This window comes from Caenorhabditis remanei, chromosome X (genome assembly GCF_010183535.1).
Source record: "Caenorhabditis remanei strain PX506 chromosome X, whole genome shotgun sequence".
Lineage (NCBI taxonomy): Eukaryota > Metazoa > Nematoda > Chromadorea > Rhabditida > Rhabditidae > Caenorhabditis > Caenorhabditis remanei.
Genome location: NC_071333.1, coordinates 2,295,474 through 2,313,461, shown reverse-complemented (window position 1 = coordinate 2,313,461; position 17,988 = coordinate 2,295,474). Strand labels below are relative to the sequence as shown.

Below are 17,988 nucleotides of genomic sequence, written 5' to 3'. Positions count from 1 at the left end.
AGTTTTGAATTTTGGCGGGAATTCAAATATCCCGGAATCTTCCAGAACCTTCCAGAAAAAACTTTTGAACTTTGGAGGGAATTCAAAATTTCCCATTTTGGCGGAAATTCAAATATTCCGGAATCTTCCAGAATCTTTTAGAAAAAGTTTTGAATTTTGGCGGGAATTCAAATATCCCGGAATCTTCCAGAACCTTCCAGAAAAAACTTTTGAACTTTGGAGGGAATTCAAAATTTCCCATTTTGGCGGAAATTCAAATATTCCGGAATCTTCCAGAATCTTTTAGAAAAAGTTTTGAATTTTGGCGGGAATTCAAATATTCCGGAATCTTCCAGAAGCTTCCAGATAAAACTTTTGAACTTTGGAGGGAATTCAAAATTTCCCATTTTGGCGGAAATTCAAATATTCCGGAATCTTCCAGAATCTTTTAGAAAAAGTTTTGAATTTTGGCGGGAATTCAAATATCCCGGAATCTTCCAGAACCTTCCAGAAAAAACTTTTGAACTTTGGAGGGAATTCAAAATTTCCCATTTTGGCGGAAATTCAAATATTCCGGAATCTTCCAGAATCTTTTAGAAAAAGTTTTGAATTTTGGCGGGAATTCAAATATTCCGGAATCTTCCAGAATCTTCCAGATAAAACTTTTGAACTTTGGAGGGAATTCAAAATTTCCCATTTTGGCGGAAATTCAAATATTCCGGAATCTTCCAGAATCTTTTAGAAAAAGTTTTGAATTTTGGCGGGAATTCAAATATCCCGGAATCTTCCAGAACCTTCCAGAAAAAACTTTTGAACTTTGGAGGGAATTCAAAATTTTCCATTTTGGCGGGAATTCAAATATTCCGGAATCTTCCAGAATCTTTTAGAAAAAGTTTTGAATTTTGGCGGGAATTCAAATATTCCGGAATCTTCCAGAAGCTTCCAGATAAAACTTTTGAACTTTGGAGGGAATTCAAAATTTCCCATTTTGGCGGAAATTCAAATATTCCGGAATCTTCCAGAATCTTTTAGAAAAAGTTTTGAATTTTGGCGGGAATTCAAATATTCCGGAATCTTCCAGAATCTTCCAGAAAATCTTTTGAACTTTGGAGGGAATTCAAATTTTCCATTTTGGCGGTAATTCAAATATTCCAGAATCTTCCAGAAGCTTCCAGAAAATTTTTGAACTTTGAAGGAAATTCAAATATTCCAGAATCTTTCTAGAAAAAGAGATTCATAAGAAAATTATCATTAATCATCGTCTCAAAAGCATATTTGAGCTCAGAAAAAGGATTCCAGTTCTTGCTTAGGAACTTCATAGATCAACTAAAAATCCAGCGAAATCGCGGCGTAGCCGCGAATTTCCTGCTGGTCACGTACTAAAATACCATATGAACAGGATTTTTACATGCTGTGAGTTATAGAGGAAGAGTATCCATCCAAGTATTTTTGTGAATTATCAATGACGGTTCACACTGTTTACTACCACAGTTAAAAACTTCTTGAAACGTGTTGGCAAGAATAAAAATTGAGACATGTGTTCGACATCTTTTAGTCGATTTTAACTTTTAGCGAAGGGTAGTCCTACGACTTCAATTCCTCTCTTCTCCTCCTAATTTCAATTGATTGAACCGTTTCTCAGTTTTAACAGGGCAATGGTCTTGTACAGTAATTATTACAGAAAAGTCAAGTGACTTGGCGTTGATAGAACGCCTGCAGACATCGTCGAACGAGAACGATTCCAAATGAAAGTCATGCCCTCCCTACACAACGTATATAACTGGAATCTTCAAGACAAGTGCAAAACCATAATCTTACACTACTGCTCTTTTACTGTGCAAAAAATTAAAGCTCTACGCAAGTTCTCAGTTTCACGCGGTCAAAAAATCCACCGCCTCCATGATGTTGCGCATCCGCATGTTACATAATCGACGACGTACATTCTCACCTACTTTTGCAAAATACTTCTTGCTCACACAAATTACAGCTGTAACCTTCCTCTAACAAAATATCCTATATTCGGGGTAATACAGCGAGCTACAGCTGGACAGGAATTCGAAACTTGAAGTCAAGTCGAGAAATGGGTCCAAGTTTATTTTAGCATGAAACAACCGGAGTTTTGGCAGGAGGTTATCCGGAACGTACCCAATAAACAGCAGACTGTTGTGTACCAATATAGTCACTACGTAAGCTATCGGGCATATTTTCTGTCTGAGTAGGAATCACTTGAGTTATGGTCAAAAACTTTCTTGCCAACCTAATATTTTCACTGCTAACGTTGTCCACTTTCTCTCCATATTCGGAATTCCTCTCAATCAGACTGATTAAACATTTTCAAATAATTTAATTTTTTTCCAGCATTTACTGTCTCACTTTTATTCAATCTATAGCGTGTTTTCTGTTTGTTTATCTCTTTGTTCATTTTCCACAAGATTTTCGTTTTAACATTGCTTATATCTAATCGTTTCTAGTTAAACCGTTGTTTGTGTACTTTATTCTTGTTCATTTGTTGTAAAGAGAAAGTATCACTTTGTTCGATTGTTTTATTTTTATTGTTGTCGATCGACATACCACATCTTATGATGGGAAATCTGACGATTTACACCTATTAATCTATTTGAATAACACAATCACCTTCATATTCTGTCAAAAAAGATTATCCGTCATAAAAATGTGGTAATGAATAAAATGTGATGGTGGTGATGTGGTAAAATGTGGTGATTGACTACAATAAAAATGAACCAACTGATTATTTTATATATATATATATGTTATTTACAAAAAGGGATTTTCATTCGGAGGGCGAAGGAAATAATGTAAATTGCAATAGAGGCTCAGTTTCGAAACGGTAACGGAAATTTTGCACTGGCTCCAAATCTGGGTTTTGTTTTTGCTGAACGATCTCGTGAAAAAAGTTTTTTTTCCGTTTTTGTGGCTTCTCAGTGCAAAAATGTGCATTTTGATAACTCAGAAAAACATTTTGTGTTGAAAATCGCGCAAATTTTCCGTTCTAGTGATATATATCCTGACCGACCACTCCATCTCTACCCGGGATTCTTTCCTAGTCAGGTTTTTTTTGCTAAAAATACTTCAACGCTGTCACACTTATTGCGTCTTACTGCTCCAACTCAGATAGCCTATTCCAGTTAGACCTGTTTTCTACACTACCGCTCTAAAGGGTAAACGTTGGCTGTTTTCAGTGGAAAATGACGAAGTTTGACACTGTATTTCGCTGTCACCTGATTGTTCGATAAACTCAATTTTGTATATGCTGAACAGAACATGTCTAGCACATCATTTTTGTAATTGATTATTTTTTGTAGAGCCACTACCATGCAAGTTATAGATTCTCAAAGAGAAAAACTCCAAAATTTCGCTAATATGCTCTGAAAAAAGTCGGTTTCAGAGAGAAATCACTTTGACAACCTGTAACTTTCATGGTAGTGTTCCTACAAAAAAATGGTTGACTAAATCTTGATATTCATGATTTCTTGATAAAAAGAATGCGACACATTGACAATTTTGAGTTGAAAATTGTCAATTTGTGAGTGTGAGACGGCTTTTTTGATTTTATCACGTCACATGTTGTTTAAGGAATGTTTATGTATATCACTTGTAGATCTGCATTTTTGTAGTTGCCAACTTTTTTGTGCGAGCAAATCATAAGAAGTTTTCAATCGTCAAAGGAATTTATCGCAATTGTTGCCGTTTTTCAGTGCTAAGTGGAGAGCTTTTTCGGGCTATTTACATATACTGTCTGTAACTTTTTAGGATGTTCAAGTACAACAAAGTTGCCAACTACAAAAATGACAATGATCGTGTGATCTACACACTTCATCAAAAATCAATATTATGATACCAGCAGGGAAGTTGTTTCACACTCACATAGTTTACAAGTAGTAGCGGATTGGATGTGTTCGTAATATGTATTTATTCAAAATGGCATAACGTTCTTGAGTTATTAGGGAACGTCAGTAATATAGAATTAATTTAAAATGTTTTTTCTCCTTTTTTCGAGAATTTCGAAAGGTCCTCTTGTCCGACGTTTAAGACAAAATCTGACAACTCTAAAACTGAAGAACGTAGATTACTCTAAATATAAAATAAAAGTTTGTCACCTAATTATCACTCAAAGTATTCTTCCATTCGAAATACCCAGCGATGTGTCACTTTGGCCGGCACTCTATTTCTTCAAAGTCTTTTTTTCTCTGAGTCTCTTCTATTTTTCTTTTCCCTTCAACACGCGTCGCAGTCCCCCCCCCCCCTATCCTTCTGTTTACTCTGTTCCCTCCAAAACCATTTGAATTACAAGAACATGGTCTCCTCGCCCCTCTTTCCTCCTCCTTCCCAAAAACCAATGATGTGATAGTGTTTGCTTCCTCTCTTTTTGTCTTTCAATTCCTTCTAAGCACATTTGAATTATGAGTTTATCTCAATCACTCAGTACTTTTTTCACTCTTCTTTAAACTCGTCGATATGTTATTCAATGACTAAAAACAGTTAAATTTCATTTTTTCAACGTTTCGTCTATTTATAGAGTTCACTTACTCTTTTCTAAACTCTTCCTCCCGTAAATTTTGCCGTATTTTCAGTGATTTCGAAAAAAAAATAAAAAAATATATTGAATACACAATAAAAGTATGTTACCTAATCATCACTATCTACTTCATGACGATCATTCAAAGTATTCTCACATTCGAAATTTCAAACGTCACCGTTTCTTTTTCTCTTCTCTAGATGTCCTCCCTTCGATACGCGTTGCAGTGCCCCTCCTTGCAGCCAACTCGCTTTTCTCCCTTTTTTCTCTTCTCATTCAAAAAGGTTGGTTACTGCTGACCCGTTCCCGCCCTAACACATGCGAATCATGAGGTCATTGCAGTATACACAATCTCTCTTGTCACTCTTCTCCGTTCTGAACGTCTTTTGCCTGAGGACAGGTCATACACCAATTCCACCAAGATAGTTGGAAGTATCTTGTCTTCCCACATAGTCATATCGATTCACAAATCCCAAAAATATAATAATTCTCTCATGATTCTCATAATTTTCTAATGTTCGAAAATATTCGAAATTCTATAACTGTAAATTTTTGCTTGTCGGGATAAAAATTTTTGCTTTAAGACCAAAATATAGATAATTAATCGAATTTTAGAGAAAGCTCTCAACAAGTTGAATCTGGGAATTCCATTGAAAACTGACAAAAATCAATAATTGGAGAAGTTTCCAGAAAATTTAAGAAGGTTTCCCCATAGCCTAAGCCCCGCCCACATTTTTTCAAGAGACAATGGCCTGTGGGAAGAATCGAATTCTTCTAATCTTTCAATGACTGTCACTCGTTTTTTTTTAAATCGTTTTCTGTCCCCCTGTCCTTTCTTTTTCCCTGAATCATCCTTCTTTTCCAGAAAAATCGTTTTAATCATGGCCGCCGCCTACCCAGACGCCAAGGATATGAAGATTGTCGACATGGACAAGGAGGGTGACGGAATGAATGAAAAATTGATGAATTCTGGAGGCGATACGAAGAATTCTGAAAAGAAGATGAAGGTTGGTTAGGGTTTCGTTGCTTTTTGAGTGGAAATATGGAAATTTGACGAATGTAGACAGACAAAATTGGTTCGGAACTTGATTTTTGAGATAAAAATGACGTTTTAGAACTATTTTCTCTGTGAAAATAATAATTATTTTTTGAAAAACCTTTAATAGTTTTGAGACAATTTTATCTAAAAAAATGTTCAGTATAAAAAAGTTGCATCATTTTTTCTGAATTTTTTGAAAACGCTATTTTCAAGCAACGGAATACTGTAACTCCGATTATGTGAAAAATCCGTCAGCCAATGTATCAGATTTGAAATTTCTAGTGAAAATTTGAAGTTTTAGTTTTAAAAAAGCTCCAAAAGCTCAATTTTTCTCACCAAGAACAAAATCCCCCATCACTTTCAACCTAAAAATCTTGTTTTCCTCAAATATTTTCAAATTTTCTGACGGTGTTCACCCACAACCGGACCTACAGTAATTCAGAAGCTGAAAATTGAGTTTCTGTGTAATTCGAGAGCGGTGAACTCATTTTTTGAAGTTTCAAATCTTAAAACCCTCATTTTGCCCAATTTTCAGGCTGAAATCGTCGAGAAAAACGAGGAAAATCGTCAGAATTGGCGAAAAGGAGCAGTGAAGCTGGAGTCACAAGTCTCCAAGGACGTATTCGCGGATTCGGATGACGAGGAGGATTCAGAATCACCGATTCCGGAGGCAGCGGATTCAGAAGAAGAGAAGAAGACGCAGGAGCACCTCAAAATCATGAATATCGAATTCATGGACAAAATATTTAAGGTCGCGGCCACATTCCAAAGTACAAAGGATCGGATTGAAATGATTAAAGAGTTAGGTGATAGATATTATGAAGATGTTAAAGTTAGGCACGCCCCCCAAGTCCTCTGTTTCCCCGCCACCCCATTTACCGGTGAAGTAGTGAGTAGAAACATCCAAAAAGCTTATATTGACCCAATGCCCTCACTTAATGTTGTAGAATTCAAGAAAAGAAAAGGCGGAACTATCGATTGTAACTCGACGAAAATTCCAAAAACTGATCAATAAATTATTTATACTTCGTTTTTTCTTGTTCTCTTTCAATTTTAAGATTTTTCCAGTTCTTTCGTTGGATTTAGCTCGTTCTAAGCTTCCAAAAAATTACCCACAAGCCTATATTCCGAGCAGTTTGGGTCTCGACACAAAAACTACAGTAACCCAGGCGGTTTTCGTGATGGGACCCAATGTGATATCAGAACATATTGTAGTGGGTACTCTTCTGAAAGCTCTTTGCTAAGTTCAAAAAAAGTAATTAGGCACAAAAATCCATTGGATGACGGTAGTTTTCGTCAAAATTGATATTCGAAAAATTTCGAAATTCTATAACTTTCTTGGTTTTTCGTCTGTTGTTGAATTTTTCCGGGAAATAATCGGAACGCAGTTATATACCCAAAAAAATGGAAAAATCTTGTCCCAGACGCACTTTGGGGGGAGAAGCCGGCACGATTTACGCGGATAACTGTAGTTTTTGCGACAAGACCCAATTTTTCCAGACTTGCAAGATTCCGGGCCGGCCCGCCGGCCCGGCCCGGCCCGGCCCGGCCCGATCGGGCCGGATTTGAATTTTTGAACTTTTTTCACTACAATTTTTTGTCCAAAAATTTATTTTCTGAAAATTTTTCATATTTTTCCTGAAGTATATTTTTCAAAAACCTTCGAAACCTACAAAAAATTGTTTTTAAGAAATATTTTTCAAAAAAAATCTGGAAATTTTCGAAAAGAAAATTTGAATTTTTTTCAGTACTGAACTTCCGGGCCCACCGGGCCGGGCCGGGCCGGGCCGGGCCCTGGAAATTTTCATTCCGGCCCGGCCCGGCCCGTTGCAAGTCTGAATTTTTCTACATTTTTGTAATGAGATTCAAGTTTAGCTTTTTTTCAGCTTTCAGAAAAGTACCCACCAGCATAGGCTCCGATCATTTTGGGTTTCGACGCAAAAACCGCCTGGGTTACTGTAGTTTTCGCGGCGTCGAGGCCCAAACTGATCGGAATCTATGCTTGTGGGTACTTTTCTGAAAGCTGAGAGCGAGCTGAATTTGATTCTTAACTTCAAACTGAGAGATTCTAAAAAATGCACGATTTTAACTGAACAAAACTTATTAAACCTGAAAACAAGTAGCATTTTTACTTCTGAAAATTTGACAGTTGTTAGTTAAAAGTTTCTTTGGGTTGGGTTAGAGAGTCAGCCCTTAAGACTAAATCTGTGAACTATAAAACTGAAGAACGTAGATCACTCTCAATATACAATGAACGTATGTTACCTAATAATCACTCAATGTTCTTACATTTTATAATACCCAGCGATGTGTCACTTTGGCGGGCACTCTATTTCTTCACAGTTTTTTTTCTCTGAGTCTCTTCTATTTTTCTTTTCTCTTCGACACGCGTTGCAGTGCCCCCATACTTCTGTTTACTCTGTTCCCTCCTGAACCATACGAATCACAAGTAAATGGTCTCCTCGCCCCTCTTTCCTTCTTTTTCTTCACAAAAACTAATGATGTGATAGAGTCTGCTTCCTCTCTCCTCTTTTTTGTCTTTCAATTCCGATCTGATAGTGAGCATGTTTGAATTCATCTCAATCCCTCTGTACTTTTTCAGATCTTCAAAAAACTCGTCGATAATTTTTTTAACAGTGGAACTTGTTATTCTTTTTTTAAACGGCTGGTATGTTTATAGAGTTCGATGACTTTTTCTCATCTTCTGTTCAGTAGATTTTACCGGATTTTCATTGATTTTTTGATGTTTTTCATTATAATTAACGAAAAAACTTTATGAAAAGCAGAAATAGGAAACGGTGAAAATATGTGTTGGCACAAAAATTCCCTGCGTTTCTAGCTGCCAACTCTTCAGTTATAATTTTGAGACATACTACGAAAAAACTATGAAAATGAAAAACCTTCTCCGAATACATAATAAAAGCATGCCCCTGAATAATCACTATCTATTTCATGAAAATCATTGAAAGCATTTGCAAAATCACCATTTCGAACATTCTCACCCACTCTCTGGCGGGCACAATGTTTCTTCAATGTCTCTCTTTCTTTTTTCTCTTCTCTAGTTTTCCCCCTCAAACACGCGTCGCAGTGCCCCCCCCCCCCCCCTCTTTCCTCTTTCTTCCCCCTTTTTTCTCTTCTTTTTTTTTAAAAGTTGGTCACTGTCCACCCGTTCCTTTTTTATTTTAAATCATAAGCTTACTGCGATCTCCGTTTTTTCACCCAGAAATGTGCGGAAATAAAAATTTCGGAAATTTCGGAAATCGGAACTTTTCCGAATTTCATTTTCGGAAATTTCGGAAATTTTCAGAATTATTATTACTCCGGAAATATCGAAAACTCGGTTTTTCAAAATTTTCATAATCAACATCCAATAAATGTGCAGTAAAAACTAAACATTTTGTGAATTGTGACTCAGGTGGGACGTTTTGGCACCGTTCACATATTATGGGAATAAAAAAGTTCCGACATTTTTTACCGACGCGCAAAAGTCCCGCCACTGATCTCCGGGAACGCCCACTTATCAAAATACTACTTTTTAAATTGTTTTTTTTTTCTGTCAAATTTTATTGAAAAAGTAGTATTTTTAAAATTTTGCCCGCGAAATCAGTGTAAATAGAACTGAAACCGTGCCCAGAAATTGCAAGATGATAAGGTTCCCGGAGATCAGTAGCGGGACTTTTGCGCGTCGGAAAAAATGTCGGAACTTTTTTATTCCGATAATAGGATTTAGAGCAATTTCTTTCGATTCCGCACAAATTCTTATTTTTATCATTATGAAAATATATGGAATTTTGGAAATTTCGGAAAAACGTTTTTCCGGAAAAATTTCTCGGAAATCGGAAATTTCCGAAAGTTCCGAAAATAAAATTCGGAAATGTTCCGAGGGAAAACAGTCCCGAAAAAAGTCGGAAATTTCGGAACTTTCGGAATTTCCAGTTTCCGTTCCGCGCATCCCTGTCTTCACCCAACCCTGCACCTTTTCTCTAGAAAAGGAATGTTCTTGAAATATGTTTGTGATACATTCGAATCACTTCAATCTGGCATTTTTCAAATGGATCTTTGTCTTTTTAAGAAAGCTGATGTGTTTCTGAATCATGATTTTAAGAGATTTTCGGCTCTACCGTCCGATCGAGGTTCTTTGAAATTATCGAGGTCCTTTGAAATTATCGAGGTCCTTTGAAAATAACGAGGTCCTTTGAAATTATCGAGGTCCTTTGAAAATATCAAGGGCCTTTGAAAATATCGAGGTCCTTTGAAAATATCGAGGTCCCTTCAAAGTACAGGGGTCCTTTGAAAATATCGAGGTCCTTTGAATGTTATTTGCAAAATTTTTTTCTGTACACAGTTTTTTTTTTGAGTTGAATTTCGTTATTACATCTTCTGTACTGAAATCATTAATTTCAAACATTCAATCATCAATTTGAATGAAACGGGCCAGATGGTCGCTGGGAGTGGCAGATGGTCAAACGGCAAAATGCAACAGCGAAAGAATGAAGCAGATGTTAAATTTTCGATTCATAGCAGATGGTGATCAAGTATAAAAGCGCTGGCACAGCGGGTGAAAAATCATTGTGAAGGCAAAATGATTTTCTGTTTCATTCTGATTTTTCTTCTTCCGCATCAATTGCTTACTGTAGAGTGGAGCAATGGAACTCTTTCCAGGTAATTTTATCTGCTTTGTAAACCGTTTTGTAGAAAGTCTTTGCTTTTATTACAGATGGAAAAGAGTTCAGAAGTCGAGAGTTACAATTGTAGACCCAAGTTTGGTCACAGGACCAAACAGTCTTCTCAATCTAGCGGAGTTGACTACTAGAAACTTAGAAGAGTACATCGGAGAAATGGATCATCCAACAACTACAGAGAAAGCCCTTGAGTTTGTGGCGACGTGAGTTTAATTATCACACTATTCATTATGTCTCGCAAAATATTTTTCAATTTTTATTCCAGGTATGGATTGCTCGCAAACGAACGCGAGTGTGAACAGGACTGGTGTAGCCAGTACATGTCTCTGGTCAAGGATTCCAGTAAAAAAAATGATATGCTAGTCTGGCGCTGCTCAACATGCAAAAGCGACGGGATGTCCAGTAAAGTATCGATCAGGTGATACTTTTGTTGTTTTATTAACATTATTACTTCCTTTCAGAGAAAACTCATTTTTCGAAGGTCTCCGTATTCCGCTCCAAAAAGTATTGTACATCGCAGCTGATTGGATCGAAAATCCGACAAAAACAGCGAAGGACTCCGCTGCGTACTTCGAAACATCTGAAAACACCATTTCTGATTACCACGAATGGTTTCGGGACATGACACAGCAGTGGTGGGAAAGAGAAGCAGGAATGAACAAAAACATTATGCTCGGAGGACCAGGTTTGTGTTTACGAAAAGCAATGAACAACTTAATTTTGTGTTAAGGAACTATTGTTGAAATAGACGAAAGTGCTATGTATAAGGCTAAATACCATCGGGGCCATATGCTGCGCCGGCCTACAATATGGATATTTGGAATGCTCGAAAGAGGAACTGGAAAAGCCGCCATGTTCGTGGTACCAAGAAGAAATCGTCGAACTCTGTTTCCTTTGATCCAAGCACATGTCCGCCCACGTAAGTTGACTGAATAATAACGTGAGGGACGCAACTATTTGTTTCAGAAACTCTGATCGTCTCAGACGGGTGGAAAGCATACGGTGGTCTGAAGACACTACAACAAAAATATGATCACAAATGGGTGAATCATAAAGTTAACTTTGTGGATCCCATGGACCGTCGCGTTCACACGCAAGGAATCGAGTCGACTTGGAATGCATTCAAAAAGTCGGTGAAAAACTTTTATGGCGTGAAAAAATTCCAACTACAAGGACATCTTTTTTCGTACATGTTCCGGAGATTCCACAATAGAAAATACTTGCTCAATCGTCTGCTCATAGAGATGGCTGCATATCGTAAACAAGTAAACCCCATCAACTTCCCGCCTACCACTCCTTCCCCAAGACCTGATTGTGTTTGTGAAGACGAAGAAGACGAGGAGGAGAGTGATGAAGAAGAAGAAGAAGAAGAAGAAGAAGAAGAAGAAGAAGAGGACACAGGGACAAGAGACGCAAATGATGGTCAAGAAGATAAGAGAGATGAATTCGAAGAAGACTCCGATAACGAATCAATGCAATATAATCGACATGGAAACAATGATGATCCTTCGGACGATGAGACTGATAACACGCAAGAAGTACAAAGTCCGAATAGAAACAATTTTTTTGTTGATTCAAACAATGCACAAGCTCCAGGTATTTAAAAAATGCATTGAATTGAAGTTATTTGTTTCATTTTTTAGATGTGGAAACCTCTACCATAACCATTCGAACAACTTGGAGACAAGCGTTGTTAAATCAACAAGAAGAGTTGACAACTTCATCAGCTGTCACAAGAAAGAAAAAAACCACAAAAAAATCCACAAGCCGAACGACTAAATCAAAAAAAACTACTCGTGCACCTTCCTTTACTACGACAATGTCGACAACGCAAAAGGAGAAAACAAGACGAACCCGATCAACCACTACGACAACTGTCCCTGAGAATAATTCAAAAACTAGAGGGAGACCAGTACGTACTTCGTCCACTGCAAAACCAATCACTACTCCCACGTTCTCAACGAAAAAACAGAAGTCAACTACTACACCGAAAACCACTACCGTTGCCCCCAAAACGACTTCCGCTACAAGGAGACGGACAACTACAAAGCAGAAGGACACTCAAGTGACGGAACCTCCAACGAAAAAGCGTCAAACTCGCCCTCCTCAAAAACCTACAAAGAAAACTAATTAATTTTCAATTTCATTTCATAACTTCTATCATTTTCATTTTTAACTGAATTAACATTTATTCTTTCTCTTAATCGAATAAAAATTGCACTACAATCTTTATTTGTTCTCACTTTCATCCGCTCTCTCATCTTTTTCTTCTCTCTCTTCTTTTTCCGTTTCCTCCGTCTCCTGCTGCTGGTATTCGGCTGCTTTTATTGTCTCCTCTCCCTTCTCCTCAAATATGGAAACCGAGCGCATCGAACAGTCACCTTTGATGGTTAGAAAGTTCGCTGATGTTACTGGGTACCGGTACTCATACATTTTCAGCCACTCATCATTAATTGTAACCTAAAAAGCTTCATACATTGGAAAGGTTACAATCAGATTTATCTTACCAAAAAACCAGTATAATCGAATTTCACATCGATCAAAACCAAAGATTGAATTTCAAAAGGAAGCCTACTTCTTTCTTCATGATCCCACTTGTCCCTGATTAGGGAATTGAAGACAATAGCCTGAACTTTGAAAATTTAAACTGGTAAATTATTGTGTTACTTACATCCTCGTTGGGACGGATCGATATGTGAAGCGGGATAACCTCACTCAAAATCATACTTGGCTGGAGAATCACTGGTATGAGCATACGCTCGTTGTGTAGATAATTGACAGTAGACAAAAAGATGAAAAAGTAGAGGAACATCAGACAATATTTGACGCATTTCCACACAGTAACACGTCATCAAAGCGTCATCACCGCTGTGCCCTAAAAATCAAGCGTATAATGTCGGTCCGACCAGGGAGTCATTCAAATGAGAGATAACTTTGTGAGTGATAAAAAATCACTTGGGGCAAATTTTGAGATACTATCTCCATTTTACTACGGTAGTATCTATCATATTCTTCCTACTGGTGCAATTAATTTTTTATTTTTTCTTGATATTTCTTGAAGTTTTTACGTAATCACTAATAAGAGTTTCACGTAATCACCAATAAGTTTTTAAGCCATCATTGAAATTTTAAAACTACAGAAATATGAAATGGAGGAAAAATTAGTACTTTTATTCCGCTTGACCAAAAATTTCAACCTTTTTTTATACGTTTGACACTAAAATAGCAACTTTCAAGATTTTTCAAGTAAAAATTTCTGAAAATAACCAAATCTCATGGACGTGTTTTTTGGAATTTTCTAAAAAAAATTTCACAAATTTTATAAGCAAAACCAAAGACAAACATGAGTTTACATTGAATTTCTATTCAAAACTCTATTCCTTTTCTAGATCATGGTCAAAATGTGTTTAGAATCGCAATTAACTCACATTCTTGATGGCAAAACTGAAACACGAATGCTTCAGGAATAGTCCAAGCTTCTGACGAGTTTTACCAATTCATCAAAAACAAATACTAAAACAGTTTAGTAGAATAATAACATAATAAATACAGAATACTAGAGAAATAGACAAGAATTCATTAAAAATCAATTTAAATTCCTAACCAGAAAGGAATTTGTTAGTTGTGAGTTGGAAGGCGAGGAAAACGGCCGGCTGGGGACGAATGTTTTCTGATTTTCTAATCATCTCTTCAACGCACTCACTCTCTCAATGTTTGCGGAGCACAAATTGTTATCTATCAATCGACAGCTGTTATCTACTCGCTAGAGGGGTAGGAATGCGGAGTTTAGTTGTGTTAATGACAACAATTGTATTACACTCACGAAGAGGAGAGCAAATTTTGAAGAAGATAGAAACCAGAGTTGTACGGAATGAGATTTTTATTTCCGGAATCCGGAATCCGGAACCGGAATGAGATTTTAGATTTTCCGGAATACGGAATCCGGAACCGGAATCAAATTTTCGAAATGCAGAATCCGGAATCCGGAACCGGAATGACGAAAAAACCCGGAATTCCGGAATTTCTCGGAATCCGGAATCCGGAATGGTCCGATAAATTTGCAAGGCCAAGTCATTTTTTCGAGTGTTTTTAATGATATATAAAGTTTAAAACCACTTTTGAGGTTCAAAACCGAAAAAGAAGTAATGCAGTTGTCTTTAAAACTCAAAAAAAAAATTTAAAATTTAAACTTCAGGATTCCGGAAAAAAATTCAAAAAACCGGAATCCGGAATCCGGAATCGGAATGAAAATTTTCATTTTCCGGAATCCAGAATCCGGAACCGGAATGAACATTTTCATTTTCCGGAATCCGGAACCGGAACCGGAATGTCAAAAAAAACCCGGAATTCCGGAATCCGGATTCCGGACAACTATGATAGAAACAATGATTAGTGGGGAGGAATGCATTTTTTTTCTTTTTTCAGATAGAAGTGGTTTTATTCCCTTCACTCTCACTAAAAATTTGCCTTTCATAGAAAAAATTATATAGTTTGACGTCACAAAACGAATTGACAAATAAAGAATATTTCATGTTTTGGATTTAGAAACAACAAATCGGATATAAAGAAACATTGCATTATATCAAACATCGAAGAAAAACCAACAAAACAATGTTGAGTCAAAGAACAGAAATTACTTTTACATAGTTGAACCATCCTACTCAGATAATGATGATGCTGAATGTTCAAAAAAATCGCTTCGATTAAAAAATCAGTCAGAAGCTCCCTCTGCAAGCACCATGATTCACCCATTCCAAGACAGTTCAAGGTGCACTATAAAAATACGTTCAAAAGTGGATGAAGCTATAAAAATGTTGTCAACTACACAAATATTCTACAAAAATCACATTTTTTGTGTTTTTTTAGCACATTTTTGTAGTTGACCACATTTTCCTTGCTCCGCCTACTTTTAAGATACGCGCGTTTAAAAATTGGAAAGTGAGAGTATCACACACCCTATCCGTCCACTAATACGCCTTCAACCGATCTGACGCGTTTCTCGGCACCGCGCACGAGAAAGGCGCTAATACTAGAGCTGATTCTGTCAAAAATCAAGATTTAGGAAGACAAATGGAAAAGGTTAAAATGGTCATTAGTAGACTTCTATCAACTAGAAAACGTCTGACAACACGAAATAATGCCCCAGAACCCCGCTACTGGGACGCTCTGAAGCTAGATACAGCAGACTTGAACGAAACTCAAAATTTACGTGATTCTTAAGTTATTTGTACAATATCCAATGATAATATAGTCCTCGCAAAGTTTTCTTGTCATCTGTGGACAAAAAACGCAAAAAATTGAGACCGGGACAATAGGCATTAATTCTAGTAAAAACTAAGAGAAAAAAGGGAATTCTTCAGAATTTTTTGCTAAATAATATTTATTCCTTTCAAAAATATCTTCTTACAAAAAACGACACTGTTTTAAAGCCGCGAAATATGTTTTCGCTGACTTTTATTTTAAAAATTCGTAGAAAATTTCTTTTAAAGACAATTTCTTTCTTCAAATCTAACCACCAGCGAGGTTTTTGTACTTAAAATATCACATTAAGCAAAATATTGAAAAATCGAATATTGAAAAATCCATGAGAAACCATGTTTTTATCGAAGAAATCTGAAACCTCAGTGGAAAACTTTTAAAAACGCGTAGTGCGCCAAGCCGCGCACTGACGCGTTTCTCAAGCGGTGGGAGGCAGAAAAGTTTGGCGTATTAGTGGACGGATATACCGTGTATCATTGTTTTTCCTTTTATTTCACAATCTGTTTCACGATTCGGCCCCTTTTATGAATGTCGACTGCCAACAACTTCTCCACGGGTCTCTTTCTCCACCGAATGGCTGAGAAAAGTGAGACAGCAGAACACACGCGTCCGATTTTAATCGGCCGCGCGCGTGTGTGTGTGTACCGAAAGAGTGTGTGTGTATTGGAGAGAGAGTCAGAAAAGCATAGTAGTGCCTTCCCTCCTCGATCGTTTTCCCCCTCAATTTCATTCTTTTTCGTTACGATGACTCTCTTTTGGTTGAGTGTCTATTTTTTTAATTGATTTTTATTAAATTCTAATTATTTTCTATTATTTTGCTTGTATGCTGGTTTTTTGGTCTGAATACGGTGAGTAGCACGATATTTCATAATATACAACATAACAACACGATAATCAATAGGTGGAATAACGTTTTGACTGCATGAAATCATAAATATTTCATGAAAAAAGTGAACATTGAAAATAAAATGTTGTTTACTTCTGCTATGGGAGTCTGTGGAAATAAGTTTCCAAGATTTCGGGTTTCATTTAAAACTGAGAAATCGAATGCGCCTTTATTTTTATTTTTCGAAAATTTATCAAGATTTTTATACCAAAATTCTTAATGCATAACTACCTTTTGATTGAATTTTGAAGTATAATCAAAAATTCCGACATTTTTGGAAAAAATTCGAAACATTTCAAAATTTCCTTTTTTTAAACCCAAATCGATTACGGCCAGGCCTGCCCATAACCAATTTGGTTTATACCAGACTTGCAAAATTCCGGGCCGGCCCGGTTTCGGCCCGGATTCGAATTTTTGAACTTTTTTCACTACAATTTTTTGTCCAAAAATTGATTTTCTGAATATCTTTCATATTTTTCCTCAAGTATATTTTTCAAAAACCTTCGAAACTTACAAAAAATTGTTTTTAAGAAATATTTTTCAAAAAAAATCGGGAAATTTTCGAAAAAATATTTTAACTTTTTTCAGTACTGAACTTCCGGGCCGACCGGGCCGAGCCCTAGAAATTTTCATTCCGGTCCGGCCCGTTGCAAGTCTGGTTTATACGTGCAAAAAATTAGAAGCGTTTTTCGAAATAAGACTTTTTGTACGGGCACGAGCTAGCAAGTTGCATAACGAAAGATATCATATTTTGTTTTTTTCTGTTGAAATTATCTAAAATTGAGAGTGTGTCATCGTGACTTATCAAACTAGATGGTAATTGTTGTATGGATCGCACCGATCAAAAGCAGATCTTCATTTTTGTAGTTGACGACTTTTTAACAGGAACACTTTCTAGCTAGTAACACAGAGACACAGTAATTTTTCGCTTTATGTCTTATTTCAGCACAAAATAGGACGATTGTGAAGAACTGCTTTTGATCTGTTTGATGCATTTGAAGTTTACACGGTATCTCGCTTATACGGTGCATTCTAGAAAAAAAATTGTGCAATCTCAAGTTTACTGTCTATCAACAAACTATATTAGTTTCAGAATCGGAAATACTTGCGTCTGCGGATCAAAAATCCACCATTTGAATGCAGAGCGTCAGCCCGAATATGATGACCGAGAAAGAACAAAAAAGATAAAGTAAGTTTTGTTTTATCACAAGCCAGTAAGTCTCCACTTGTGTAGAAACACTTATGAGCACTAGAAAACAAAAACAATTTTTTTCAAGTCACGTTCCATATCCTTTCCTTGTGGACACCGAATTGTACCTTATCGTCATCATTCCCATTTTTCAGATCGGTCTACCGTTAATGCACTTCCATCAGCCTACACGATCGGTAGCTCGGAGGAATGGAATTATATCGAGCTGTGGAGAGTTACCTGAGTGCTTACACAAAGGAAGTATTCAAAAAAATAGAGGAACTTGTCGGCGAGGATCTCCTCAAATCCTGTAGAGTGGGAGCCATTCCTCTTCTCAGTGAAAGTGCTTGATGGGATATTTAGTGATCTGAATCGTGATTGCATCATACGGGAGCGAGACGAGGGAAACTTGCATAT

The 17,988-nt window shown here is 36.8% G+C and overlaps 3 protein-coding genes across 3 annotated transcripts; 2 read left to right on the top strand and 1 right to left on the bottom strand.

Annotated features, from left to right (window-relative positions):
* Positions 1-5,397: 5,397 nt before the first annotated feature.
* Positions 5,398-6,570, top strand: GCK72_022464 (uncharacterized protein; the record flags this gene model as incomplete). Its single annotated transcript, XM_003096690.2, has 2 exons — positions 5,398-5,523; positions 6,091-6,570. 2 exons carry the CDS (start codon positions 5,398-5,400, stop codon positions 6,568-6,570), a joined length of 606 nt encoding a protein of 201 aa, XP_003096738.2.
* Positions 6,571-10,137: 3,567 nt separating this feature from the next.
* GCK72_022463 (uncharacterized protein) lies at positions 10,138-12,371 on the top strand (the record flags this gene model as incomplete). The annotated part of the gene is made up of 7 exons (XM_053734841.1): positions 10,138-10,217; positions 10,273-10,440; positions 10,503-10,655; positions 10,699-10,922; positions 10,968-11,156; positions 11,204-11,833; positions 11,881-12,371. The coding sequence occupies 7 exons, from the start codon at positions 10,138-10,140 to the stop codon at positions 12,369-12,371; spliced, it is 1,935 nt and encodes a 644-aa protein (XP_053578407.1).
* Positions 12,372-12,466: 95 nt separating this feature from the next.
* On the bottom strand, positions 12,467-12,992 carry GCK72_022462 (uncharacterized protein; the record flags this gene model as incomplete). The annotated part of the gene is made up of 3 exons (XM_053734840.1): positions 12,467-12,697; positions 12,745-12,864; positions 12,909-12,992. 3 exons carry the CDS (start codon positions 12,990-12,992, stop codon positions 12,467-12,469), a joined length of 435 nt encoding a protein of 144 aa, XP_053578406.1.
* Positions 12,993-17,988: the final 4,996 nt, after the last annotated feature.